At 39.8% G+C, this 25,418-nt stretch overlaps 2 protein-coding genes across 9 annotated transcripts in view; one reads left to right on the top strand and one right to left on the bottom strand.

Annotated features, from left to right (window-relative positions):
• Positions 1 to 25,418, bottom strand: part of LOC110983659 (synapsin-like) — a 180,044-nt gene that overhangs the window by 52,834 nt on the left and 101,792 nt on the right. The gene's annotated exons all lie outside the window — the stretch shown is intronic.
• Positions 14,426 to 25,186, top strand: LOC110983664 (metalloproteinase inhibitor 3-like). 3 transcript variants are annotated; one of them, XM_087135456.1, is made up of 5 exons: positions 14,426 to 14,561; positions 14,967 to 15,903; positions 20,177 to 20,518; positions 21,600 to 21,724; positions 22,320 to 25,186. In XM_087135456.1, the coding sequence occupies exons 2-5, from the start codon at positions 15,777 to 15,779 to the stop codon at positions 22,557 to 22,559; spliced, it is 834 nt and encodes a 277-aa protein (XP_086991582.1). In that variant the 5' UTR covers positions 14,426 to 14,561; positions 14,967 to 15,776; the 3' UTR covers positions 22,560 to 25,186. The 3 variants fall into 3 exon arrangements, with proteins under 3 accessions (XP_086991582.1, XP_086991583.1, XP_022098791.1); XM_087135457.1 differs by having other exon boundaries at positions 14,440 to 14,561; positions 15,438 to 15,903; XM_022243099.2 differs by having other exon boundaries at positions 14,459 to 15,903.

Genomic DNA, 25,418 nt, shown 5'->3' with positions numbered 1-25,418 from the left:
AAGGTGCACTGTAATAAAAAAAGCAGATCTGTCACTGTCACAAAACAATGTCTGGTAATCTGACATCAGGCATGTTAAATGCTTGAAACTCTCCAGTGAGAATTACCAGATAACAGGCAGGAATTTCATAAAATTGTTCTCAGGCCGGGGTCCTACCACAGCTATGTAAACTATTACTATCAGCAATACAAGACGTGCAAGATAAGTAAACACAAAGGTTTGCTACTATCATGAACATGTTATCTGGATCCCTGCCAGAGCCCTGTCAATCTGTGATTTTCAGTAGGCTGTTTTTTTAGTCTTGGACAAAATAAAGAGCATACAAACATTTCCATAACGTTGGCAATTCATCTTTCCAATTGGGAGTTTTGAATCTTATCGGCATTCCTCCCACTTGCAGACTCAAATCTGTGCCCCTGGAGGTGGAGAAGGGAGAGGTTTGGGATGAGGAAGGGGTAGAGGGCATACAGGGGTGGAGAAAAAATGGGTAGGGGTGTGCAAGGGTAGAGAGGGGTGGTTGGGGAGAGGGTAGGCAAGGGCAGAGAGGGGTGGGATGAGGAAGGGGTAGAGGGCATACAGGGGTGAAGAAAAAATGGGTAGGGGTGTGCAAGGGTAGAGAGGGGTGGTTGGGAATGGTTGGGGAGAGGGTAGGCAAGGACAGAGAGGGGTGGGATGTGGGCAGGTGAAAAGGATCAGATACATGCAGGATGTGCAAGGGTGGACAGCTGAGGAGGTAGGGGTGGAGAGTGAGACTGCACAGAGGTGCGGTAGAAAGGGGCAGGTAGGGTTGGGGTGGGATGGGCAAGGTATTGTTTAGCTTGGCCTCCGCATTACTGATACATTTTCTTTTAACATGCTAATACTGACGAATGATGAACTTGAAAATGAAAATCTACACACCAGAAAAGGTCACCAGTAAAGAAAGTGCTCTGCTAAAACAGAAGAAGTCAATCACTGTTTACACTATTAATCAAATCTTTATATAGGACTCGCCTTGGGGAGCCTATCTACATACACAGGCATCAGATATAACTTGTCACGAGAATATCCATGATTATTTGGTTTGCATGCCATGCTGATTCAGTATCCAATTAGAGTTATTTAAAGAATGGACCGGAAACATCTGATTGCCTCCTTTGGAATTTAGAAATTGAAGCAAGACTGACCATGGAGCCAATTTAAGAGAACAGCAGCACCACTTGAGCAACTGGAAGGAGTGAGAGAGGTGCACGTGCATGTCTACTGCGTGAGGAGTTCATTTGGTTTTCCTTTCTAAAGGATTGTCAGCATGTTGACATTCCAGAGCAGAGAGCACTAGAAAACTTTCTACTTTTCTAAAACTCAGGGGAATGGTAGATTGGCGAAGGCAGGGCTAAGGAAACACCATTTTCAAAAACACAGAGCAGACAGAAAATCCATCTTCGTCAGATGGAGTGTTCTTAGACTGTTCAAATTAATTACTTCTTAAACCTGTCTTTCCTGGTAAAGCTAACAAAGTACCACAGTGGTGGGAGTGGTGAGCCCTGATCACAGTGGTCTCTAAAAAGTGTTGAAGCTTTCAAAACAGAGATTAGTCATCCACCCACCTCTATTTTTCCTACAAAGGTTTCAGTGGACTTGAAAAGCAACTAATTAGGCCTTAAACATTCGGTTTACAAACAAGGTACAAAGGAAGAATGTCCACTTTTTTTTTTATTGAAAAAAAAATCATCTACCTAGTACCAGAGAAAGTGAAAATGACCTTGTTTTGTGGTTAAAGGACCACAGAAGGCAGGGGATCGGTCATTAAAATTAATATAGAATCGAAAGGCTCATGGGTCGGTGACCATAATAAGCCGACATGCCTCTGCACTGCAACCCGCCCACTTGTACCATTGTGACATCACAGACTTGAAATGCCCATATACGGTCATTCCAGTCATGGCACTCTAGGTGAGACTGAGAAGTTTGACGTCACAGGGCAGCTTACAGGCCCCAAAACATTTTTTAGGTTGACCTTCTGGCCTAACCTTCTGGCCCTGAAGCTTTCTTGGTAGTGTTGGGGGGGGGTGTCAAAAGTGGTCTAGGGAAGATGGATGCTGTGGCTCAGCAGCTAGTGCCCGTTTGATATTCCTTTTTAGAAAATGCCTTGTTAATAAAATTTCAAGATCCTCAACAACAAACTTAGTATCTTTCTTATTAATAAAAAGACAAGTACAAAGTAACAGACTTTTAGGAGTGAGTAAAAATAAGAGGGAAGGTTAACTTGCAATGATTTGTCATAAACAATAGACCAAACAAAACAATTATTCAAATGATCCTACAATAAAAACTGGGCCAACTTAAAAAAATTAAAGGCACTGGATTAATACCATTTGGAGGGGGGCAGTCAAGTAAATGAATGTTTAAGTAAATACAAGTTAAAATATATCTTTACAGCATACTTAAATTAATTTGTGAATATATCATACAGCTTCCCTATAGGAAAAAAAGAAACATTTTGGCAGACATTATCAATGCTTTACCATGTGTGTATGCGGAGTCTTCGTTCGATACAACAAATGAGAATGCAGGTTGGTCATTTTCCTCAGTGAGACCTCTTGCAAGGGAAGATCAAGAATCTTTTGGGGAAGACTTATTTCTTTTTTGGGGGGGGACAACAAACAGATTTTTAATGTAACCTTCTATGGCCCTTCCATGGCTTTTTGTGTGTTTTAAAAAGGGAAGGAAATGAAAGTAGACCACAAAATAGTCTTTGTTACCCATCCCCCCCATTTTTTTGTTGGGAGGGGTGGGGCAGGGAAGAGTTTGGCAAGGCCCTCCTGGATCTGCCCCTGTCCTCATATGGGATTGAAGACGAATCCTCAGTTGCCACAGGCACTTCATAGAACAGGATTCATGAAGTGTTCTCAACTCAATAGTAGTTGCAATCTCACATTTGCCCCTTACAGCTCAGTGTTTGATCTAAGTTGGGGAAACAGGGGCCATGGCCCCCAAAGGGAATTTTATTTTGGAGAAGGAGTTGAAATAGAAAGACCAAGTTTATTTCCTATTCCTCCCAAAAGCCCTAGATGTTAGTCTCAACCCTCAGAAAGGCCATGAGTGCTCGCCGCAAAGAAATTCAATAAATCTTGCCCTTCTACACCCCCTTTCCAAATTGCCCCTCCCACCACATTTTGACTCATGATCTGCCCAACTACAACCTATACATAAAAACATGGATAGCTCCATGGTAAAAATTAACCTTGTTGCCTAAGTTCTGAACAATGCAGGTTGATACAGGTTCCTGTTTTTGGCCCAGCCCTCCCTGGACTTCTGTCTTGGGGTGGGTAGAGGGGCAGGGAGTGGATAGTCTGGGCCAAGTTTGGGCCCAAACTAATTCTCTGCTTATGGTAACAACTAACAAACACAATTTGACAGACTTTTTAAGGTAACTTGTCAGCAGGTTTTGCTACTCGTAAAAAAGTCTTCATTCCAGTAGACTTGATGGACGACTTCCATTTAAATACCATAAATAACCACAATAGACATGCAAGTATGTACAATGTTGATTCACAGCACTGTGAACCACATGCACAGGCTACAAATCTTCACAGTCCAACTAGGAGTCTTGATTGTGCAGTGGTCCCAAATTTGTTTGAAATGCAAACAGAAAATCCAAGCAAAGTGGCATTACCACATGAAAGCTCCCGATATTTCACAACATATTATTTCTCTAAGTATATCACAGTTTACCAATATTTATACACAAATACCACCAAAAATATTCTCGCAAAAGTGTTTGTACTTTTTGTAAATTGTTAAGTGTTTTGTGAATTGGAATTCACCAATTGAAAAAGAGGGAGACTAGACAAATAAAGTTCGATGATAAATTAGCATATTTCTAGTTCATACAATCAGAAAACAAAAGCAGCACAAACAAGATTGGCTGCAGTCTCTCAAATGCTATCACCACAGTTTTCTTAGGATAAATATGTATCTCTTTGATTTTCAAATTGTTCCTTTACATTTTTAGTCGATGTAGATGAAATCAAGCAGTGGTCTTCCTTTTTATGACCACCAGTAATGAAACAAACCTTTTCAGTGGAGGTAGCAGATTTCCATTTAATAGTTTTGCTAGTTGAAATTCCCTAGTAAGTAAAAAAAAAAATAGGAAAGTGGGGCTGCCTGTAATTTGAAACTGGAGCCCATGTCATTTGCAAAAAAAGAAAATACACAACTGCAAAGCAGGCCCGCTTTGGTCATACAATACAGTTCCATTTCACATTCCATTCCAATTATAACACTGGATTTAGGCTAGGTCATCAATGTGTTCAGTTTCTTATCCTTCCTGTTTCTTCGTATTGGGAGATTTGTTTACATTTTTCTTCCCCCATACTATGCCACTGGCTTACACTTGACTATATCGTCACCTTCAAGCCTTGTGGCTGTAACCATGTCTGAAGCTGGGAAATTTAATCACATAAGATCGATCATCTACATTTTTTTTTGCACACCAGGAAGCAGTTTCTAAGAATAGATCAATTTTTATGAGAAACTAACGGTTAGTCAAATTAGATTCACATTCCTTCTGTGTTTTTCATGCATGGTAAAAGTATAAACACCTTAGTCATTCTTCAGGGGCCAGTCTTTTGTGCTTAATTTAAAAGCTGTCATGCTGTAAACAACAACAACTGAACTGTAAGTTGGGACAGAGAGCATCTCAATCAATCACTGAGGGAAGCACACAGTGGGCATTAAGCTCCACTTGTTTTCATATACATTACTATCAAGAGCTCAATACTTCTTTTTATTCAAAGTGTGAAGAAGCTGGTAGTTTTGCAATTGTTAGAAAATCCTTTCATGAATACAATTTAGAGGGAACTATTTTCTTTGGTCACACAAGTCTTTAGTTGTTAAAAGAGCATTAAAAAAGGATAAAACTGTTCTTCACAATCATCCCCCAAAGTTTTGAAGAAATAGTGGCTATAATTATTGTTAAAACGAGCTACCAAGCACAATAAGTAAAAAGTGGCACCCAATTCAAGAAAATGTAGAAAAGTGTGATATGTATTTGTGCACTATGGGGACCACAACTATTCTGCCTTTGATGGCATCAACTTTTGGATCATTAATATTGAAAATTTCATCAGAATAAAAACCGAAATGTTGGAGGATATGGAAAGTCAAAGTAACACTGCAAGAAAACTTTCCTGCACGTATTCAAGTCATAAAAATTTGATTGCATGTTTCCTTTAAAACTGCATTGCATCAGTTTTTGGTGTGTCTCTAATCCATATTTGTGGTTCAGCCCCAATATCTACTGAGAGCGAGGTTTGGTGACAAACAGCCAACACACAGAGGCAATGAGGGATTTCTCAGGAAAATGTACAATTAAGATTGTCGGGAGATTAAGCAAAAGTCTTTTATTGAAAGTTTGGAGGAAGTGCGTTTATTTAACGGCGGAAATGAACATCCATTTGATATTTATCCATGATACGCTACAGGAGGGTTAGACCGACTGGGTTCCACATGTTGCAATCAAATCTTGATTGCTGGGAAGGAAACAAATCTATTTGTCAAACCTCGGGTGCACGATGCTACCCAAATTTTAACAGTGAAAGTCTGTGTGAGTTTGAGTGCTAAACTATGAGTGAATGTTAGCAGAGCTGGAGAAACTCATGTTTTTTGTGAAATTGGAAAATTTCACAGGTGTTTTAAGTGACAAACAAGTTCATACACATTCATCATAAAGTCCTAAATCCTCCAAATCTAATATACGTTTTCACACATCATTAGTGTTCAAGTTAAGATCACTGTGGTGGTATAAATCCAATAACAACTTCAAGGACTATTCGCCCCAAGCTGAAGTGCACCCCCAATTGGCAAAAAGAAAGACAGGTGGTTACAAGCGGGTTCTTGCAGGCATTCTGCATGTACGCAAAGACCATACATGCCGGAGTAAATAAGTTATGCGTACTCAGCATGCTCCGCGTCATATGCGCATATACTTGCATGCCTCATGGCGCACCTATGTGGTGAGTGCCAAAAAAGACACCCTCTTTTGTTCCGCTCGGAGCGGATTGATCAGTCATGTAGAGTGCCAGGTAACAGTTATGAGACAACACAATAACACTGGCAAATTTTGTCATCCATTTTGAAACTAATTAACCGAACATTTTTTTGGTCTTCAACCTAAAAGACTGAAAGACCTGTTAGATGATATTTTTTGAACTCCATCTTTGTCACAAGAATACCATGCTACTTTTTTGTTGCTGTGTCTACGGGATGAAATTTAGACCAAACTTTGGGAACACGGCAATAACAGGATGAGCCAAGATTAAAATAGCTTACAACCTTTAATGTTTCTTATTTTGGATTACATCTTTGAAAGACCCAGAGCCTTTACATTGTTCTACTCAGTTCCAAATTGAACTGAGCCTCATAGACAGATAAATGGTTCATTTGTTTCTCTTAACTGGATGTGACAGTAACTTATTAAATGGCATCAAGTCCAACAAAATTCCTAAAATTAAACACAGCATACTTTCATATAAAACTGATATTAAAACATTAAAATGGCATGTGTATATCAAAACAGAACAACAATTTCACTTAGCTGAATTGATCTCCTGAGTTTGGCCTTCAGAATATAGGGCCTAACTACACATATTTGATAACTTTACGGAAGAGCAGTTATGTCTGGTAAAATAATGGATAGATAGATTTGACACGCTCCTTGGTGAACATTTTATAATTATAACTTGGTTTCAATCAGAGAGAGGAGTATTTCTTGAGTTTGTATTCTGCCTTGTCAGTTTGAATTAAGCACCTTGTTCCATTCTATCAGTATGGCCAGGTGTTTTCAGCATCAACAGCATTAACACGGCTTAAAGGCTTGTAACTCCAGAGGCAAGACCAACACAATGAGGGGCTAACAAAAGTGCGGCCGCCGAAAAACATCATTGTTTGGTCGATGAACCCACTTTTTGCCATGAAAACAAGTTGAGTGAGTGTAAAAGTATTGTATTTGCACAAGGAAGTGATTTTTACAGGCTAAAGAAAGAACCGTGAATGGTTCAACAAGCTGATTTTAAGAGCATAAAGCAAAAAAGGCTTCAGAGAAAAATCAACTCAAAGTGATGGTTAACAATGGAGTGCGTTCAGTTGTTTAACAACCACGTATGGGAAATGTGGATTTTCTAAATTTAGTTAGAAAATAAGAAAGACTGGAGTGAGTTTTTCAAAAAATTCACACCAAGGGTTACAGCTTCAGCAGAAAAAAAGAGACCATTCTTGGAACTGAAAGAATTGAATTTGTTGCCTGCTGGGTGGAAAACGTGATAGATCATGCTCAACTTGTGTTCTCATTGGGTCATTATTACTCGATATAGATGAGCACATATTATGAGGTCATTCCCGTGTCACTGGGGGTCAAAGCTAGCAGGGGTTAATCTACAATGGAAGGAGGTGATCATTGTAAGCCTATGAAATACAGTACCAGCATGGCTGTGCAAAGCTTCAGTTCTGAGAAAGTCACGGACTGTCAATGTGTTGAAACCATGGATTAAAGACATTGAAAATACTTGGGGGAAAACTAGTCAACCTAAATTCTTTGTAAAGGATTTCAATGAAAAATATTTTCATAGAAAAATACTAAATAAAATGACCAAATCAAACAATAAACCTTTCCCTTTTATTTTCTCTTGTCTTTTATTATCAATGAAGACAAAACTTACACTATATATATATATGTCCCATTCTTATATTCTGGTTCAACTGCAGTTCAGACACCCCCTTTATGTAAATGCTGGATCTGCCACTGGACGATGCTTCAAGAAGGTTTAGTTTGACTCATTTTTACTAAGTACATGTGTATGAGCACTAAAGGTGTGTTTAGGGCATACTGACCATCACCTGGTTTTTCACAAGAATTGATTGAATATCTCTTTATCAACGGAGGAAATAAACACTTAGCATTGTCGCTATGATCTGCAAGAACCATGCTTCTCTATTACAGACTTCACTAATGAAGCATCCTGGCCTGTAACAAGCAATTACACAACTTTTTTTTCAACCTTTCTAACCTCCTTTTCAAACTCTCTTTTTTTTCTGCACAATTCCTTCATCACACTTATCTCGTTGAGCAAACTTCCTGAAAAGTACACTGCATAATCATCCAACAGCTAGCAAGCTACTTCACCCAGTCTGGGAATTCCCAAGACTTACTTTGTCAATACTCATTAAAAAGTTGAGCTTAATTGCTGGTCCCAGCATAATCAGCTCAGGTGGGATTTGTTTTCATTGACCAACGGTCCAGAGGGATCCCAAAATTTCAAAATCTAGGTGCTGAAGTAAAAGCCCTTTAGCCTAGGTATGGTGGATAAATAATTTCAAAGGGGGATTGCATGCAATAATCCAAAGAGAATTATAGAGGGCCTCTGGGGTCACCTTGGGACAAGTGCTGGAATTTGGAATTGATGAGGGTGCATTATTTGGGGGGACTTTTGCCATTATCAGGTCAGCTTCTGACAATCCACACCACTTCTAGTAAATAGAGACCAAAAGCCAAGACACCGCTTTATCATGACTGCGATCGCTAAAATGCCGGCACAAATTTAAAGATTTTCACCAGAGAACCATAAGGAGGTCATGGTGGCAATTACAAATAGGAGCAAATCTGAAAGTAGATTTTCTCATCAATCAAGTCCATGCAATTTGGAAGGTTTCCCCAAATTTCAAAGGGAATTACAAAAGGCCATGCAGCTCTTAGAGTGAGTTGCAGTGGAAGGTTGCCAGTGTGAAAGAGGAAGAACTGGTCCACTGAGTTGTTGGAGAGAATTTTGAAAATAAAATATTTGTTCACGGCTATAATAATTCTATTGATTGCGAGTCAAGGGTCCCAGTCAGAAATAAGTGTATTCTTACACAGCTTGATGAAATAAATCATAAACAACAACAGACCAATATACCCTCTGCAGAGAATTTTGAAGGAATAGTTTATGAAGGAGTTGAAAGTGTGAATTCAGCAAGAACGTTTCACACACAAGTAAGGAATGTTCCAAGAAAATTCAAAACGTGACTTTGTTTTTAAACGTTATCGTAAATTATATTTTTTTGTTCATATGCCTGGAAGTTTACAAAAGTAATGTTGACCACTTCTTTAAAACTACATGAATTACTCTTTTCTGAAAATTTAAATGAATCCCCCAGCAAACTATTTCCCATCCAGTACTCAGAAGACAATAATTAATCTTCAAGGAAATGTTTGCTTAAGAGCATTTTTAGGGAATGGAAGGCTGTCTACAGTGCATGAGTAAAGAACGGAAGGTTAAATTGTGGCCGCCAAGCCCCCAGGCTTGAAATGCATGGCTTTGGAGGGTACTGGCAGATCTGGAGGAGCTGCCAAGTTTGGCTTTGTATCGTCATACAGTCGGGACCTGTGGTCGGCACCTCCAGGCTAACCGCAAAGCATAAAACCCATTGGGAATATCAGACAAGAAGTGAATCCCGGACGTCTACGCTTGGTTTCATTTGACGTCACTGTGGTCAGCATGGCTTTAATGTCTAGTCACGTATAATGTGTACGATTTACAGCCACCTGCTGTTTAATCATCAAGTTTGGAGGTCTGAAGTGCACTGTTTGTTCTTCCTTTTTTGGGAGGGGAATGCTGTTTTAGGGTGGTAAGGACAGTTAAGTTGGTGGGTGGGATGGAAAGCTATTTTGTTTTTACAACCTTCCCAATCCCTATCATTCTCAGGTATTCCTGCAAAGTTTAAATGCCTTGGTATTTGTTTGACAAAGAAGTGTGTAGTGACATGAGTGGAAACCTCTTCTTTGAGCAAGTAAAAGACATAACGTCTAACTTAAAAAAAGATGGACTAAATACATTTCCCCCGAGAAAAACAAGTCTATGAAGGTCTCAGTTTCAGGAATGTTTAGATGGGTGAAAATGTAGAAACTTTCAGCAGTTAAATGAAATCATTAATTTAAAAAAAAATCAGTAAAAGTAGAAAACCAAATGGAACCTGAGAGAGTGAAATCTTGGATTGAGCTTCCGTTCATTTCCCCTTCCATTCAACTCATCGGTAACACCATGAACTGACATATTGTGGATAGTTGCTGCACCACAAGGTTATCATGTGTACATGTACAAAGCCTGAGGACGGTATGTTACTTCGTGGTGCACCAAAACTATCCTATACGTCATGTCCTGGCGACACCGACAAACTGTAAATACCACCAGGGAATGAATGATTCTCCAACTATTGATGCTTCTGATGGTGTTCCACCCACATAAGCTTCCGTCCACACATCATGCCAATCAACCAAGCCGCACTAATCCCAACCCAACAGGCATCCCCCATCAAATCCAACCACTTGGTTATTATTTCGGCATACTTTTTTACACCTCACTCCCACTTTTGCCGGGTACATGCAAATAACACTGGGGGTCCATGTGAATAGGAAACAGTCCACAGAAGCACTCACGGACCCATTTGCTTGTCCTTCTCATTCAACGATGGTGTTGGGTAAATAATTTTGATCCTTAGCACTATCTTCACTATTTCATCAGGGAGAAAAAAAAAAGGCCCAGGGAGTAAGCAGATGATTGAGGAACCTCTTCAGCAAACACTGGGTGATGTCTGATCAACGACATGCTACTGTGTGTGAAAGCAGGTCTAAATGAAGCTGGCTCATGCAGTCCGCTAATTAGCAACTTTATTCAATAGTAAGAAAGGAGAGGTCACCATCCAAGGTGCCTCAGGAATGTCTCTCACCAGACATGCAGAGGGGTCCAGGAAAAGTATGGGAAATTTATTGATCAAACTGACTCTTTCACAAGTAAAATGTTTCTCTTGGAAGCAAATGTTTGGGTAATAGCTAAATGGGTGCAATGTACTTTATGGGAAAATAAACGTTGGCCATTACAATATGCATACAAATATTTGACAAACACAAAAACATATGAAAATGGTCGATTTTCAAAGTTGTCCATTACTTTGGCCTGTCACGATAATGCCTTCTTTCAGATGAGAAAGAAAACTTACAGCAAATGACGCGAAGGGTAATGAGTGTATAGGACAATGCAATCAAAATACAGAGTCTGCCAGAGCAACAGGCTTGCATCCAAGGGATGTCTGCAATCAAAACAACATGGCACTGAGGGCAGGCAGATGAAATGCAAGCCATTGAGGAAACATTCTGCCAGACAGGATAAAAATGACTTTCGGCACATGGCTCCACTAAATAATGCATACTCTGTCTTCGTCTTACCTAGAGCTCCAGATTGTCTTAAGTCTACAAGAGACCAGTACAAGGGAAGGCATACTCTGAAAATCAAAGGAGATAGAGTGCATGCTGGTCCCAGATCCTTGATAGTCTGTGTCTGTCCCTTCATCTCATTCATCCCAGCTACCCTCCCAACTGGCACAAAAGAGATCGCATGTCTCTGGCATTCCAGACTGACTCTTGTGTAAGTGGAAGGCATGCCTTGCTTTGATCGAGACTCTTAAGAGTATATCCCTATGACTATTGTCAAGGTGCCAGAAGCTGCCAGACCATTATACTCTCACTCTGAATACTTCACCTGTTTCCCCTTGTTGTTGTTGTCATAGTGGCATGCCGAGAAATCTCTGATGGGTTGTTGCATTCCAAGAGGACTTAATTTTCTCTAATCAGATTTTCATTAAATCCCAGCTTTCACTATGACCTGACTGCATGTGTATTTTCAGTGGATCCTGAAGGATTTCTGGTGTGGTGCTGAGCAAAGATGGCTGAGCTTCATTTCAGGCAGGTGCCATCTTTTGCATAATAACTGTCAATGACTGCCTGAACTCACTCTGCAAAAACACAACAGAATCTGTGCACCCTGCCATGAAAGCACAAATAATGACCAAGAGTTTCCAATTCTTCACCAAAGTGTAATGTTACTAAGTCAAAACTTCACTAAGTCATACTATAACCAACCACGGGTTCCTACTAAAAAGTAAATGTTTGTCATCATCTAGTTTTAACTGTGCCCGTTTTTGATTCCTTGAATAAGAGGCATTTTTATTCTTTTTATGGAGAATTAGCCCTGAATCTCGAGTGACTCAGTGTACAGTATTCAATGACTTCAGGGGTGCGTATTGTAAGTCTGATGCCTCACAGGCCCGACGCCTCAAAACTTCAAATTTTCGGACTTACGAGGCGTCGGAATAAAGAGGCATCAGATTTATGGGCAATTTTTTTTTCAGGCTCATCGTTCCGATGCCTCATAAATCCGACGTCGGACCAACGAGGTGTTGGACTTAATAAGAGGCGTCAGTGCAATTGACTGTAAAACATGGAGGAGAGTGGGCTCACACGATGCGACACTGTGTGTCATAAATAGTGCACCATACTTGACACTGGGAACCAGTCTTGTTTCTAGTACTGTCCTCATACGCTCGTAACGAGTGTCAAATCAAACATTGGACTTTCGAGGTGTCAGATCGTTTGCGGCATTGGATCTACATCATGGGCCAAAAAACTATTGGAACTTTTAAATGCATTTGTCGGACTTATGATAGATCGGACCTATGAGGCGTCAGACTTACAGACTTTTTTAAATGCTTTTTTTGGGACTTATGAGGCATCGGATTTACAAACATAGCTTGCCGAGTTTTAATATTTTTCCCACAAGACAAGACACTTAAAGATTGATACTCAACAGGTGTTCTTTCTTTACATGTGCATACTGTTCTGATTCCATGATTCCAGAGAAATTTCAGATGATAAATGTGAATGATTTACATAAGTAGGATGACCAACTGTTCTCAGGAAACCTTAAAAAGGTTGGATTTCAGACCCCAACTTATCAACATTTGAATGTGCCTCAAAACCAAACATACTTACACATCTCTGCAATAAAACAGCTGGAACTCAACGGAGGGAAATGGATATCATTTTCCATCCATAAAAATGATTTAGGACAATGTGTGGCTTTTGTATCTGTGAGCCAAAGGTTCCAAAGCTCATTCCAACAAGTAAGGTGTGTTTAGGGAGGGGGGTCATCAAAATTTTAGGGTCAGGACCATAAATTTACCAGACCCTCTAAACTCCACAGACTCCTAGACATATCACATGGCAGGAATGACTGTTAATTGATTGAAAACATGGGATGGTGCCATCTTCAGTTCACCTTGCAGTATGAATGCCCATCCTTGCCTTACAAAATAGTTGAATGCTCCACATACTCCGAATTCCCACTTTTGTTGGGGGGAATTGTTAGCCTCTCATACTTTTTCACCTGGACAGCTAGTGTTTGAAGCTTGTACCTGTAAGCTCTCCATTGTACCATTGTTGGGATGGATCACTATGCATGCTACCCTTGTGCCGGAGTCTGTCTTGATGCGCTCTGTTCACTCGACTGGTATAAACACTGGTAGTCTATTCTTCACTTGAAGGATCTAGGGACTATAAAGCAGCTTTGCAGAAAAAAAGGAGAATGCTGTTTGGGAAAGTTTTACCATTTTTGGCATATTTGGAATTTCTCCTGAGCAGATTGAACGCAAAAAATGTCAGGCGATTTCCTGTGGATTCAACACTTACTTTCACTGCTGGCATACAGCAAAGCTTATCAAGTAACCCAGCTTCACGAAAAATTGCTAAGAATTTTTGGGGTGGGGTGCTAGTGAGTTAAACATTAATGGACCTGCATAATGTCAATGCACATCTGTGTTACTGCACAAATTTATGACTCACACAGAAAGATGTGATATCTCTGGAATCTAAACTACTGAGAAAAGGCTGAGTTTGAGGAAGGGAACTAGGAGGCAGTGAATGCAAGAAATGTTAGGGAAATCCCCAGTTTCTTCTGATATTTCCAAATAAAGATATTTCCCTGAAATCAAAAGAGGGGATTTTTCTACAGATCTCTCAAGGACATCCATCGAAGCAAAGGAAATTAAGACCTAAAATCTCACGGCATACTAGGAAACTGGCAATCTGTGAGTCACATCAGGGTGTCAATCATAATTATTATGGGTAGGGAAAATGTGATTGAAATTACTAACACCCTCCCAGAAGAATCCTATACTTCCTCATCAGAGAAAGTTACAATATCAAAGGTTAAATTCATTTCCTTCATATATAAACAACATTTTTTTCCACAAATTATTCTGAAACTTTGGGCAGTGTTATAAACCACAGTTCTGGGTTTGTTGAGCTGCAGATTAGGGGCAAGAAAAGAAACCTGGATTGCTATCCTTAACAGACATGGGATGGATATGTCATTTGAATTGGGTCAAAGTCCCAATAAACACTAGAATTTGTTCAAATAGTCAGAAAAAATATGTGTCTCACAGCAATGAAACACACGAACTAAGGAGCCAGTGGCTCCAAAAGAACAAAGGAATGCAGACTGTACTCCCAAAACACAATGAGGTGCAAGTACGTCACGCTTGGACTTTGAACAAGCATTCCTGAACTTCAACACATGTTGGGGTTAAATACTCCAGACATTATTCCACCACAGAAAAATTCAGAGCTTTCTGGCAATGTTTATGTACAGGAAGTATTTCGTCAGGTTTTCCCCGGACTGAGATGGGAGCTGTTTTCTGGTGACTGATGTAACTTGGTAAGCTGACACCATGCAAAGGTTTTACACTCTACAGAAGGGCATAATTTGAAAGAGTAAATTCTTGAAAATTTGAAGTGGGGTATCAGTTTCCAACTTATCAACTCTAGACTTAGTCATCCGGTTTTAAGTGGAAACCTCACTGATTGAGTTTGTAATGTTCAAGATAGGATTCAGTCCCCAACAGCCCAGGAGGTTAAGAGAGGGATGACTCAACCATGTCAACTCCAAAGTGATTTTTAACTACATGTATCTCTAGACACTAAATATGAACAAATACATTACTGGGTTAAAATTGTGCCTTATTAGGTCACATTTACATATTTACTTAGTTCTGATCGGTATAAAAAGTTTCAACATTCTCTCCTGGGAAGAAAATCTGATCATTGATATTTTCATTTGCAGTTACCAGCTGCCTTGAAAAATCACGTGCAGGTCCACGTTCTGGATGCAATTTCAAGTAACCTGCATTATTCATTACAATTTTGGAACCCCCCCTGAGCATTGGATTCTTTTCACATTGATGACAGATAATAACCACCAAACCAATGTCAAACAACCAAACAGGAATCCTTGCAAAAGTGATTAAGGCAGCACTAAACCTGAAAGTCCTTGGGTGCCATTTACTACATCCAAAAGAATACTATATTTCCATGAGGGCTGAGAACCCGGTAAGCATTAAGTGAACAACAAAATCACTGCAATGAAAAAGAGTCCATGCTAGGCTGCTCTGAATTTGATTGGTCCAGATTTCCCAGCCACATGTGCAGTGTCAGTCATTCATTCCAGGGCAAGCCCTAGAGAATCACCTCCCATCATCCTTACCTGGTCCCTACCTTGTCTATTAAGCCCCCACGACCGCATTGTTGTTGGCAGTTCAATTGCTTCAGCAACCGCAGGCTAGGCCATATGCATGATATAGTTCACTACTGGAGTGATTCACACAGAGGGGGTCACTCACACTAGATGGAACAGCCAGTGAATCTTGCAAGGATAAATACAGGGGGGCATGGCAGGTTGACTTCAGTTCGTCAGCAGGAACTGCACGTGTTTACACCCAGCCAGAGAAATACTGTGGCAAGTTGTGATACTCTAAACACGCTGCCCATGTCTTAACTGCATCAAGTGAATGAGCAGGTACATGAGCTAGCGGTTTTTGACTTGAACCTCAAGCCAATTGATTTTCCTGACGAGCCTCTTCATTTTTCGGTCAAGATGGATTGCTCATTGCTAAGTTTGCTTCTTGTTGTCTTCATGGCATACCTTCAAACGTCACAGATTGTATTAGGATGTCAATGTGCTCACAGACATCCACAACAACACTTCTGTCAAGCCGAATTTGGTAAGTCATTTTCCAGAACTATTAATTGCATTAAGTTAGAACATTTAGTTCGAAAGTGTAACAAATTCTCTTCTGTGAATGGAAGACCCCTGTTACTGTGAATAAATATGTAAACATTTTTCAAGTATTAAAGAGCAGAACAATATCATATTTTATGGAATTTTCTTAACAAACTCTTGTATATCTTGTGAGAAAAAAAAAATTACTATGTCATGCCCAGTTTGATGGAAAGACAAGATACAAAATGAAGAGTTGTACTACTAGCTGCAAACCTTTGACACTCAAATGACAGGGCACACAGCCTGAGGCACATGCTTAGCAAATTCCAAATTTCCTTCCCATCCTTCCTTCACCCATGATCCATCCAATCACTTACTCCCACACCTGACCACTATACAGGATAAGTGTTGACAAACAGGGTCCCAGGTTACAGCCAAAATCAATCTGGCAAGCCTCCAACAAGCAATTTGTTGATGAGTGGACTGCACTCACAACATGGAGGTAGGAAAATATCTTGCTAACCATACCAGTAAAATTTCGCAATAGCAATCAGCGAATTGTACAGATCATCGCGGAAACTTGAATCATGCTCAACTGAAGTATGTTCCATGGATTCTGTTTTAACTTGGTTTGCAAGACTTTTGTGATAGTGCTTACAGCTCTGTATACTGAGCGTGTCATTCTGTAGCAAGCACAGCCATGCAAATGGGCCCCAATAAGCAAGGAACTCCACAAATGTAGGCCTAAAAGCAACCCTTCAAGATAGTTGATAACAAACCACCTTACCGAATCCATATGGAAGGTCGACATGGTCTATGCCTTTAATGCATGGCATTACGTGTTTCTTTTTTAGTGAATGGAGGGTTGATGCATTGCCTAAAATATAGTCAATCCAAAGCAACGAAAATAATGCCGACAATCAGATTACACAAAAATTGCTAAGGAGCATTTCAAAAGTTTTAAATTTGTACAGACATTTTTATCTGTTTCCCTAACCTGGCACTAGATCTTTTTGACAATCACGTACAGCCAATGTTTGATCTAATCATACGAGGCAAGGAACTGGTTCTGGGATACAACCCATAGGATGAATGAGTGCCTAAACAGCTACCTAATTAGATTTCTGTATGCCTATTCCTGCATGCCTGGGCACAACTCTTGAAAATCGGTCCTTGGGCACTGATGAAAAAAACATACAGGTAGAGGCCAAAAGGAGAATATAGTACTCCAGTTGAGTAAATAACAGGCGAAGTACATCTCTCTCCAGCTATGAAAAGTAAACACAAGAGGGGAAAGTGCACTGCATTGGGCATACTGAAGGCAGTTCAAGTGGATTTCATCTTAGGGATCATCGAAAACTTCTGCTGGTGTTTCTGGAAAATCCATTGCTTGACATATTGAGAGTTGCAAAATATCCAGATGTAAAACTAACAAGTACATTTATAAGATTTGTTGTGCATGTGTGGCTTTCTGCTGTGTGTGGACAGGGAATGTATGCAAAACCGTACATGGGAAAAACTAAATTATTTTAATTGAAACCAAGAAAGGAGGTCGTGCATGTTTATTTTCAAGGGTGAGTATAGAACTTGATGAGCCAGTGGTCTTTGGTCTAGTTTTGAGAAACTGCAAGATCACCACTGAGTTTTCTGTCTGTGCCCCACAATATTTATCTCAGGCCCCAAAATACCCCTCCCCACACCTCTGAAAGACAAGATGATCAATATCCCATCGGCTTATGAAATTGACAACTTCCCATTGCAGCAGCTGAAAACAGAAGCTACGAAAACATTCCTTCCTTTCCGGAGTTGAAACAGTCAACATCATCTAATTGGTCCTTAAGATTCAGAGACTGTACACAGAAATGTAAGGACCACCAGTACAGATATTGTTATTTTCATGTTTACACCAAATTTAAAACAAAAACAGAAAAGAACAATAAAAAAGACTGTCTTATAATCCGAGAAAACATTATCTTGCCTGCTGCGGCACCAAATGATGCTCCTCCAAGGACAAAAACGACCATCAGATTTTTGCGGGGTGTTGGCGGCCAACCAAGGATTTTACAAATATAGAAAAGCACTGTGGTGCCTCATTAGGCAGTACTTCTATTTTTGGCTTCTGGGATGCAACCAACATGCTACCACATAATAGACACTGATCACAATCCTAAGACCATCTATATAAAGCAACAGACAAGCAATGAAGACTTAACAATCCACAGACAAGTCTTTTTTCCTGCAGTAATGAGGCATCATTCTTTTGCTTTTTTCCTCCTGTGAAATTGTAAAACCATGCCTATTTTAGAATAGGTCTACTTTCAGGCAGATTCTGCCCCAAAGAACCCAGAGGTATTCACTAAAAACACAAAATAGATTACCCTTATTTCCAGACACACTACTAGAAAGAACCTCACACTTTTCCAAAATCAACATGTCATTCAGCCACAATGTAAACCACAAGGCAAGGCTACATAGCAGAGCGATCTATTTTGTGAGGTGTCCCTCAAAACCCGTTGGGGGGAGAGAGGCTGTGTTTGAAAATAATGAAGTTTGCGTGAAGAGAGACGAACCACAAACTCCACAAGAGCAAACAGGGTGCCATCTTCCCAAAATAGAACAACACTGGAGGATTTTGCCGGTGGTTTCTGAACCCAGCAATCGGGCAGGGCTCCTGCAAAGGGTCCAAACTGGCCCTGCTCTTATGAAAGAGCTAGCATTCCAAGCATTGATGGCCTTTCAGCTAAAGGTCACAAACACCAAAGTGTTGATCCCCTTAGCAATTCCCAACAATCATTCACCAGTTACAATCAACAAATAATTACTGGATTTTTTGCTGCTGCCATCCAAGGCCCAGTGATTAATTACACAAGGTCTCCACCCAGTAGACCCACCGGGATCGCTTATGACAGTGTTTCCTGAACAATTAACTTATCCATGTACTGTCTATGGGTGATTGTTTGACAGCAAATGTACGGTTACTCACAAATGCTTTTCAAACCTTAAAATTCAGTGGAATACAAGGTTGGGGGACAAACCACAAACTGCAAACAGCTTTAACAAAAATCAAACGCCTACCGTTCATTGTGATACTTCACTTGAATAATGAAACCCTGAAAATTTAAGGATGGTTTTCCAAGGGCAAACTTCCTTGTGCCAACATTCAAATTCCTCTCATAAGATGTTTTCGGCTATGTGCCTGATAGCTTTGCCATCAACAAGTGGACTGTTTCAAAGTTGAATACCCTGCAGAGCCCTCTCAACACTCAAAGTTCATTCCTAGAAAATGTTGACAGATGACTGTTTTGTTTGTGGATAATTTTACCTAACCAAACGAAAATGGAAGCCCACAGTACAGTAGCACTGTGTAATAACAGAAAATAAAATCCCCACGCAACAAACCAAACAAAGTTTGCAGGGATATCATTTTGAGCACAGTACAGAGCTGTGATTGTCTCATTACCAGGAACACAGATCAGCTCAATTTACCGAGGGCTTTTGAAACAAGTTTGCATCTTTTGTTGTTGCTTTGAGAGCATTTGTGAAAAGGAAGCAGAAAGGAGCAATCTCCTTTGTTCAATGGGCTGCACCGATCCTACATGAAACCTGAGGAGTGAACTCTTATCAGTATTTTAGTGCAGCATTCATGGGGCTTGAGTGATTGTAACTGACATGCTGAGCTCAACCGGTAACCATCCTTCCTAACAACCAAACTCAGGAAAGTAAACTTTTCTCAACCAGGAAGCCTCATTAACACATACTGGCACATCCAGGGTAGTTTAAAAGAGTGGCAGACATGACAACCAAAAAAGGGGGGGGAGTACTGGCTTCAGGTTAATGTGCTTGATGACTCTCTGTGAATGGTAACAGATTCAGAGCTTGAAATGGAATGATTTGATTTACATCTGTAAAATGGGTTATTTGTAAAATGTTTGTTTTGATTTTCATTTTTGTAATTTGAAGTGTCTAGTGGAGTATCTTCTGGTCAGACCCATAACTCATCTCACTGAGGACAAACAAATTCGTAGAAATAAACAACTTGATTCAACTCCTAGCAGAATGTCCTTTACGATTCTCCAAGTATCAAACACAGGCCACAGAACTTACACTTTTACAAATGAATAAGTAAACTTTTCTTAAAATCTAAAATCAATTTTTCCTCAATTTTTAATTAGTTTTCCTGTCAACTCAATACTTATTCATGCCAAGATCCTTCACAAATGAATTAGTAGGCACTTCTTACATTTTTTCCTTCATTTTCCCCTAACATTCCACAGTTATTCGCGCCAAGATCCTCAGCAAGACCTACGAGCCAATTAGTCCATCACAGTCCCTTCCCACCACCCCTCAGCCCACGACGAAACCCCCCTGGAGGTTTCCCGCAGTCAGCAAGCTGAGGATGGCCAAACCTCCCAAGATGCTCCGCCCCCTATCAGAGGGGGAGATGGAGTCCTGGAACACCTGGGCCATGAGGCTGAGGTACACCGTGCAGGTGGAGAAAGTGTACAAGGGGGAGGAGCGGATACTAGCCAGGAGCAGGATTGAGATCATCAGCCCGGCTGACAGCGGCATGTGCGGCGTGACCATGCTGGACGAGGGCAAGAAATACTTGCTGACAGGTTAGAAGATCACTGTAACACCTTAAAACTTCTAAGATTGTCTTATTGTCCAATACTTTCATGGTGCACTTGGGTAAGATATCTCAGCATATGGGAGTGAATGGTCGTTTGTTTTCAACACAATGCAAGTACCCTTGCTTCTTTGGAGTTACATCTTAGTCAGCATTTGAAGATTTGGTTCTAAATTTGCTTTAGATGAACGAGTTGGGCATTTGATTTACTTACACATAATGGCTAAAATGGCCTGCAGGGTGAACAGAACTTGACCGGAATCTAATACCTCAGGGATGAGCTCGTGGTGCATTATACATATGCAGTCAAATATGTTGTTATTAAGTGGTTTGTTGCTGTTTGATTTATGAATTCATAAAGGGCAAGAGACAAATTCTTCCTTACATGTCAAAACAGAGACATAAATTCTGACAGAACCCGGAATTGATGTAATTTGAAGTGAGTCTGTCTTTAAACAGACTTGTGGCCTGTTTCCCTTCTAACTTGGGAACCTCTGGGACTAAGCACACTCAGCAACCGGCAAAATCATAAAAGAAGACACTTCTTGTAAAAGGAGGTCATTTTTTTAAATAGGTCAAAATCTAAGTAACTCCTTGATGATTTCTGTGACACATTGGCTGAAGTGCAAAGTATATACCAGACCACTTCAAACTTTTTGGAAGATGTCACTTTGAGCAGGGTGTGCATTTCATTACGGTGCACAGTTACTATTAAATAGTGAGTTTTATTTTGTCCCTTTTCAAATACAGTGATGTGAGTTTTATTTCTTGTCATTTTTCAATAAGGTGAACAAAGTAGTAGTCTTAAGAAATTATGACACTTCTATTTGCAGCAATAACAGAATATCCCAACAAGTTTTACCTTTTTATGGAAATAAACAAACAAAAAATAAACACCGTGAGACGCAGGTGGAAAAAAGAAAAACACCCCCCTAAAAAATAAAAAATAAAATAAAAACTTAGTTCTAGACGATTTGTCATTCCAACATTCTTCCCCTAGAAAAAATAGTAGAATGTCCTTTGAGCAGCTATATTGAGACATGCTCTAATGATTTCCTGATCTCCTACAGGAAACTTTGCCGAGAGAGGTCCGACAATTCATCTTTGTGACTGGGTGGCTGAGTCACATCTCGTGACCAAGAGCCAGCGACAAGGACTGAAGTACATCTACAAGAAATACTGTGATGAGTGCACTGTACGTCAAACCACAACTTGTTTACAAAAATACACCCAACTGGGCTCAAATCCTATTGTAATTGCTCTTGGAGGCCAGGGCTCTCTTGAAGGCTAAATTGATTTGAAGTAACTCGTGTCATTAGAGGGGTTACAACAACCTCATTAATATTATTGAAAAGAATTCAATGGCAGTTAGCCTGTAAATACCCCCACCACCAAATGACTTATCAACAGCTTCTGAAGGTGTACCTGGTGGGCTTGTATCACCTCATAAACAATTTATGAACACAGCTACAACAGTATTGGTATAGACACCTGCTGGAGTCTAGTCTATCACCTGTTGGGCCGATCAATGATGGGGCTACTCTAATTGATCAATAAACCACTCATTACATTAACTGCTGTTTACTAACAAAGTGGAGGGATTTATAGATTTATTGATAGTGGCGACTGGTGGTGACAAACACTCTGTGGTATAAAAACAACTGAGTTAAGTTTTAGTGAACAAAAAAAAATTGTTAAAATTCAACTTTCCTAAGAATGACCAACATGTGAAGCCCTGGCAAACTCAGCTTTAGCTTTATTGAGACATGCCTACTTTCGTCATCTCACAGATCAAGCCTGGTGTCATATATTGGCCTCCGGAAGCCAAGGAAAAAGACGTCTGCGCTTACAACCCCTACTTATTCCATGAGGATGACTGTGCAGCCCTGCACTCTGCCTGTGTCCGTAGACCAAGTGGGGTTTGCGAGTGGCAAGTCACCAACAAAATGAAACGGTGTCAGAAGGGGAGCGACTTGAAAATGAGGCCAAGAGGAAGACGTGCCAAGAGCAAGAGGGTTGGTACTGTATGAACCGCCAGAAAAAAATGTTTTAAAGCTAATTTTGAACTGCGACAATCACACAATTTTGAGTGTTCCTTCAAATGCTTGTAACTATCTTGAGATCATAGACCTGTTCAGGACCAAATGAATTTGGCTTTTGACAACCCTTTTTTGTGGAGCAGAATTGAGCAGACTGGGTAGACAAATCTGAAAAGCTTTTCTGTGAAAGAAAAAGAGAGGAATATCAAGTCATGGATTAGCCTGACAAACCAATTGAGGGGACTAAAAACGGTTCAAATATTACTGGCTATCACTAAAGTTAAATGCATGAATGCAAATATACTGATAAAAAGAAGAAAAATATCTGCCATTTCCTCCATTCAGCTTGAAGGTTTCGTCGTATCAGAAAAAAATCTACAAAAGTATTTAATGTTTATGATTTAAACAACCCTGTAAATTATTGGATGCTAAATTATATCTTGCTCTGTAAATAACCCTCTGTATAAATTCTTGGACAAATGTTTGTGGACATACTATTGTATTTTTTAACTTAAATCCAAATGCATCATACTGTTCTGATGATTACTGTTACCCTGAGTGGCCAATACCTCAAACTGCTCTTATCGACAGGTGTCTTGAAAACCCCTAAATTGTGGGGAGGGGAGCCATGAAGCTTTCTAAAATAAGATACCTCCAAGGACAAGCTGGCCCAGAAAAACTGTCTGACAATTTTTCCTCTAAATTGGGAAACTGGATTTGTGTCAACTCAAGAAAATGAACAATTTGAAAAAGCTTAACCTTATTACTAGGCCCATGTTTTTTTGGAACGGGTCACCTGGGATGTGGTGGTTATTTGACTGCTTGTTCAAAGCTTGGGAATGAAGGCATGCTACATGGCATACAGTCATGTTGTACGGACAAAGATCAACAGCTTAATCATCTTGCAACACAGAATATGTGTAATGTGATGGTTACCCCGGGAGGACTCAACTGTGTGAGTTGGACGCTGCATGCTGCCACATCCATCAAGGGGCAATGTGGGGCCATGTCCACAATTGGCATTACTGGCTAAGTCTACAGCTGTTCTCCATAGTGTGCCATTGGCAAAGAGCAGCCAAAAGTGAACGTTAAATGATGTAAAGATTACAACACTGCTGTAGCTTAAGCATGCAGCTCTGACCCAACCCAAAACTTACGAGTGACCTCACCTACACTGTATGCCCCACCCATCCTCTTCCAGGTTACATGCTGGCAGACTTTGCCCGTATTCTTTTGAATATCATTTTATATTGGGAAATGGAAACAACTGTAGCAATCACCCATTTACAAACACCTTAAAGGGTCCATGCGGACCTCCCCGAATGAATAGCCATTTTCTTCTTTATGTTGTGCCTGGATATGTCAGTAACAGTACAAATGGTGAAAAAAATTAATAAAATGTATTTAATTATCGTTAATTGTGAGAGACAGTGAAAATAGTAGGCAGGTTTCTATTTTTTCTGTCCGTTTCACTGAGTCTTGACATATCTACAGGTTCAACCTGTCGAAATTATATCCATTGTTACTGATGTCATCACTCCCTGACTTTTTTTTATTTGTGTGAACCAAACCAATGTACAAAAGAATCTGTGTTTAATAAAGTAATTAAACATGATTTCAAGCGAGGTACTCTTGACAATACAAACATATCTTCCCTTGTCTAATTTGAACAGGGATTTCATCTTTTTCTGAGTGTATTTTGACGGGTATTGGATACAAACAGGTATCAGCGTATATTATGTAAATAGATGTTAAAAGAGCATGTGTGTATGGTGCTATATATCATATTGCTTCTTTGAGAAGCACATGTAATATCTGTAAAGAAAGGTATTCATTCTTTTCTATTTTTACTAATAATTCATTATCTTTATTCTTCTGACTTCGATGTATAAAAACTGAAATAGATCAGCTTACATGCAAGTGTGGATACACGGTGTATATGTATAAAAAATCTTTTCTGCTTGAAATTGAAAAATTTGTTCGAACTTACTATGAATGGCAAGATGATTTATGTATTTCTTTTTCAAAGACGAAGCAATATCTGGTCACAGATCAATGAATCATTTCTCTTATCTGCCCTCCATAAAATCTGTAACAAGGGAAGAATTTCCGCCAGTTATTACTCCTGATTTCATTTTTCTTGTCACTCCTTCCAACTCCCAACTGTGAATTGGACACAAATTCATTGCGACAAGAATTACAGATGTACCACATGAAAGATCACTAAATGTAGTTATAGTTGCATGCTCACTGTGAAGTTTTCCTTCACAAAAACTGGGAAAGGGGTTACTATTTGCATAAAAAGAGAAACTATAAAGGTCACTACGACTGCCCTAACTGATACAAAGTCATCACTCCATTCTGGGTTGGTGACTTGGGGCAAGATTATGAATTTCCTGCACGGACATTGGTTAATTACAGACTCCTGCTACCCGGCCACTAAGGCAGGGTCCTTCTCACGGAATCCCCATTGACCAAAAAAAAAAAAAAAACTGGCCATGCTTATCCCACTTTTTTCTCTGTTGACCTGTCCTTTAAAAGCTAATAAGGATGCAAATTAGAGTAGTAACAGGACATTGACACTGACGAGAATGGAAATAAAATTACACTGTACGGAACTTTGCAAATTATGAAAGTGTTTTAATTTGCTGATGGCTACTTTCCCGGTAGTTTTACTGACATTTCCTGTAAATTGACATGTAATTGGCAGAAAGTGCAGTCAACTTTTTACAGGTGTTCTGGACTAACACACACAAATAAACATACTCATATTGCAGACATCAAACATACATTTGTCCTTGTTTGAATCTTAGTTTCTCTTCAGAAATGCTTTAACACAAAGAACCCTGG

This window comes from Acanthaster planci, linkage group LG04 (assembly GCF_054643075.1).
Source record: "Acanthaster planci isolate LZ-2023a linkage group LG04, COTS_SCS, whole genome shotgun sequence".
Classification (NCBI taxonomy): domain Eukaryota; kingdom Metazoa; phylum Echinodermata; class Asteroidea; order Valvatida; family Acanthasteridae; genus Acanthaster; species Acanthaster planci.
Note: the sequence above shows the minus strand (reverse complement) of the source record. Positions and strands in the feature narration are given on the sequence as shown.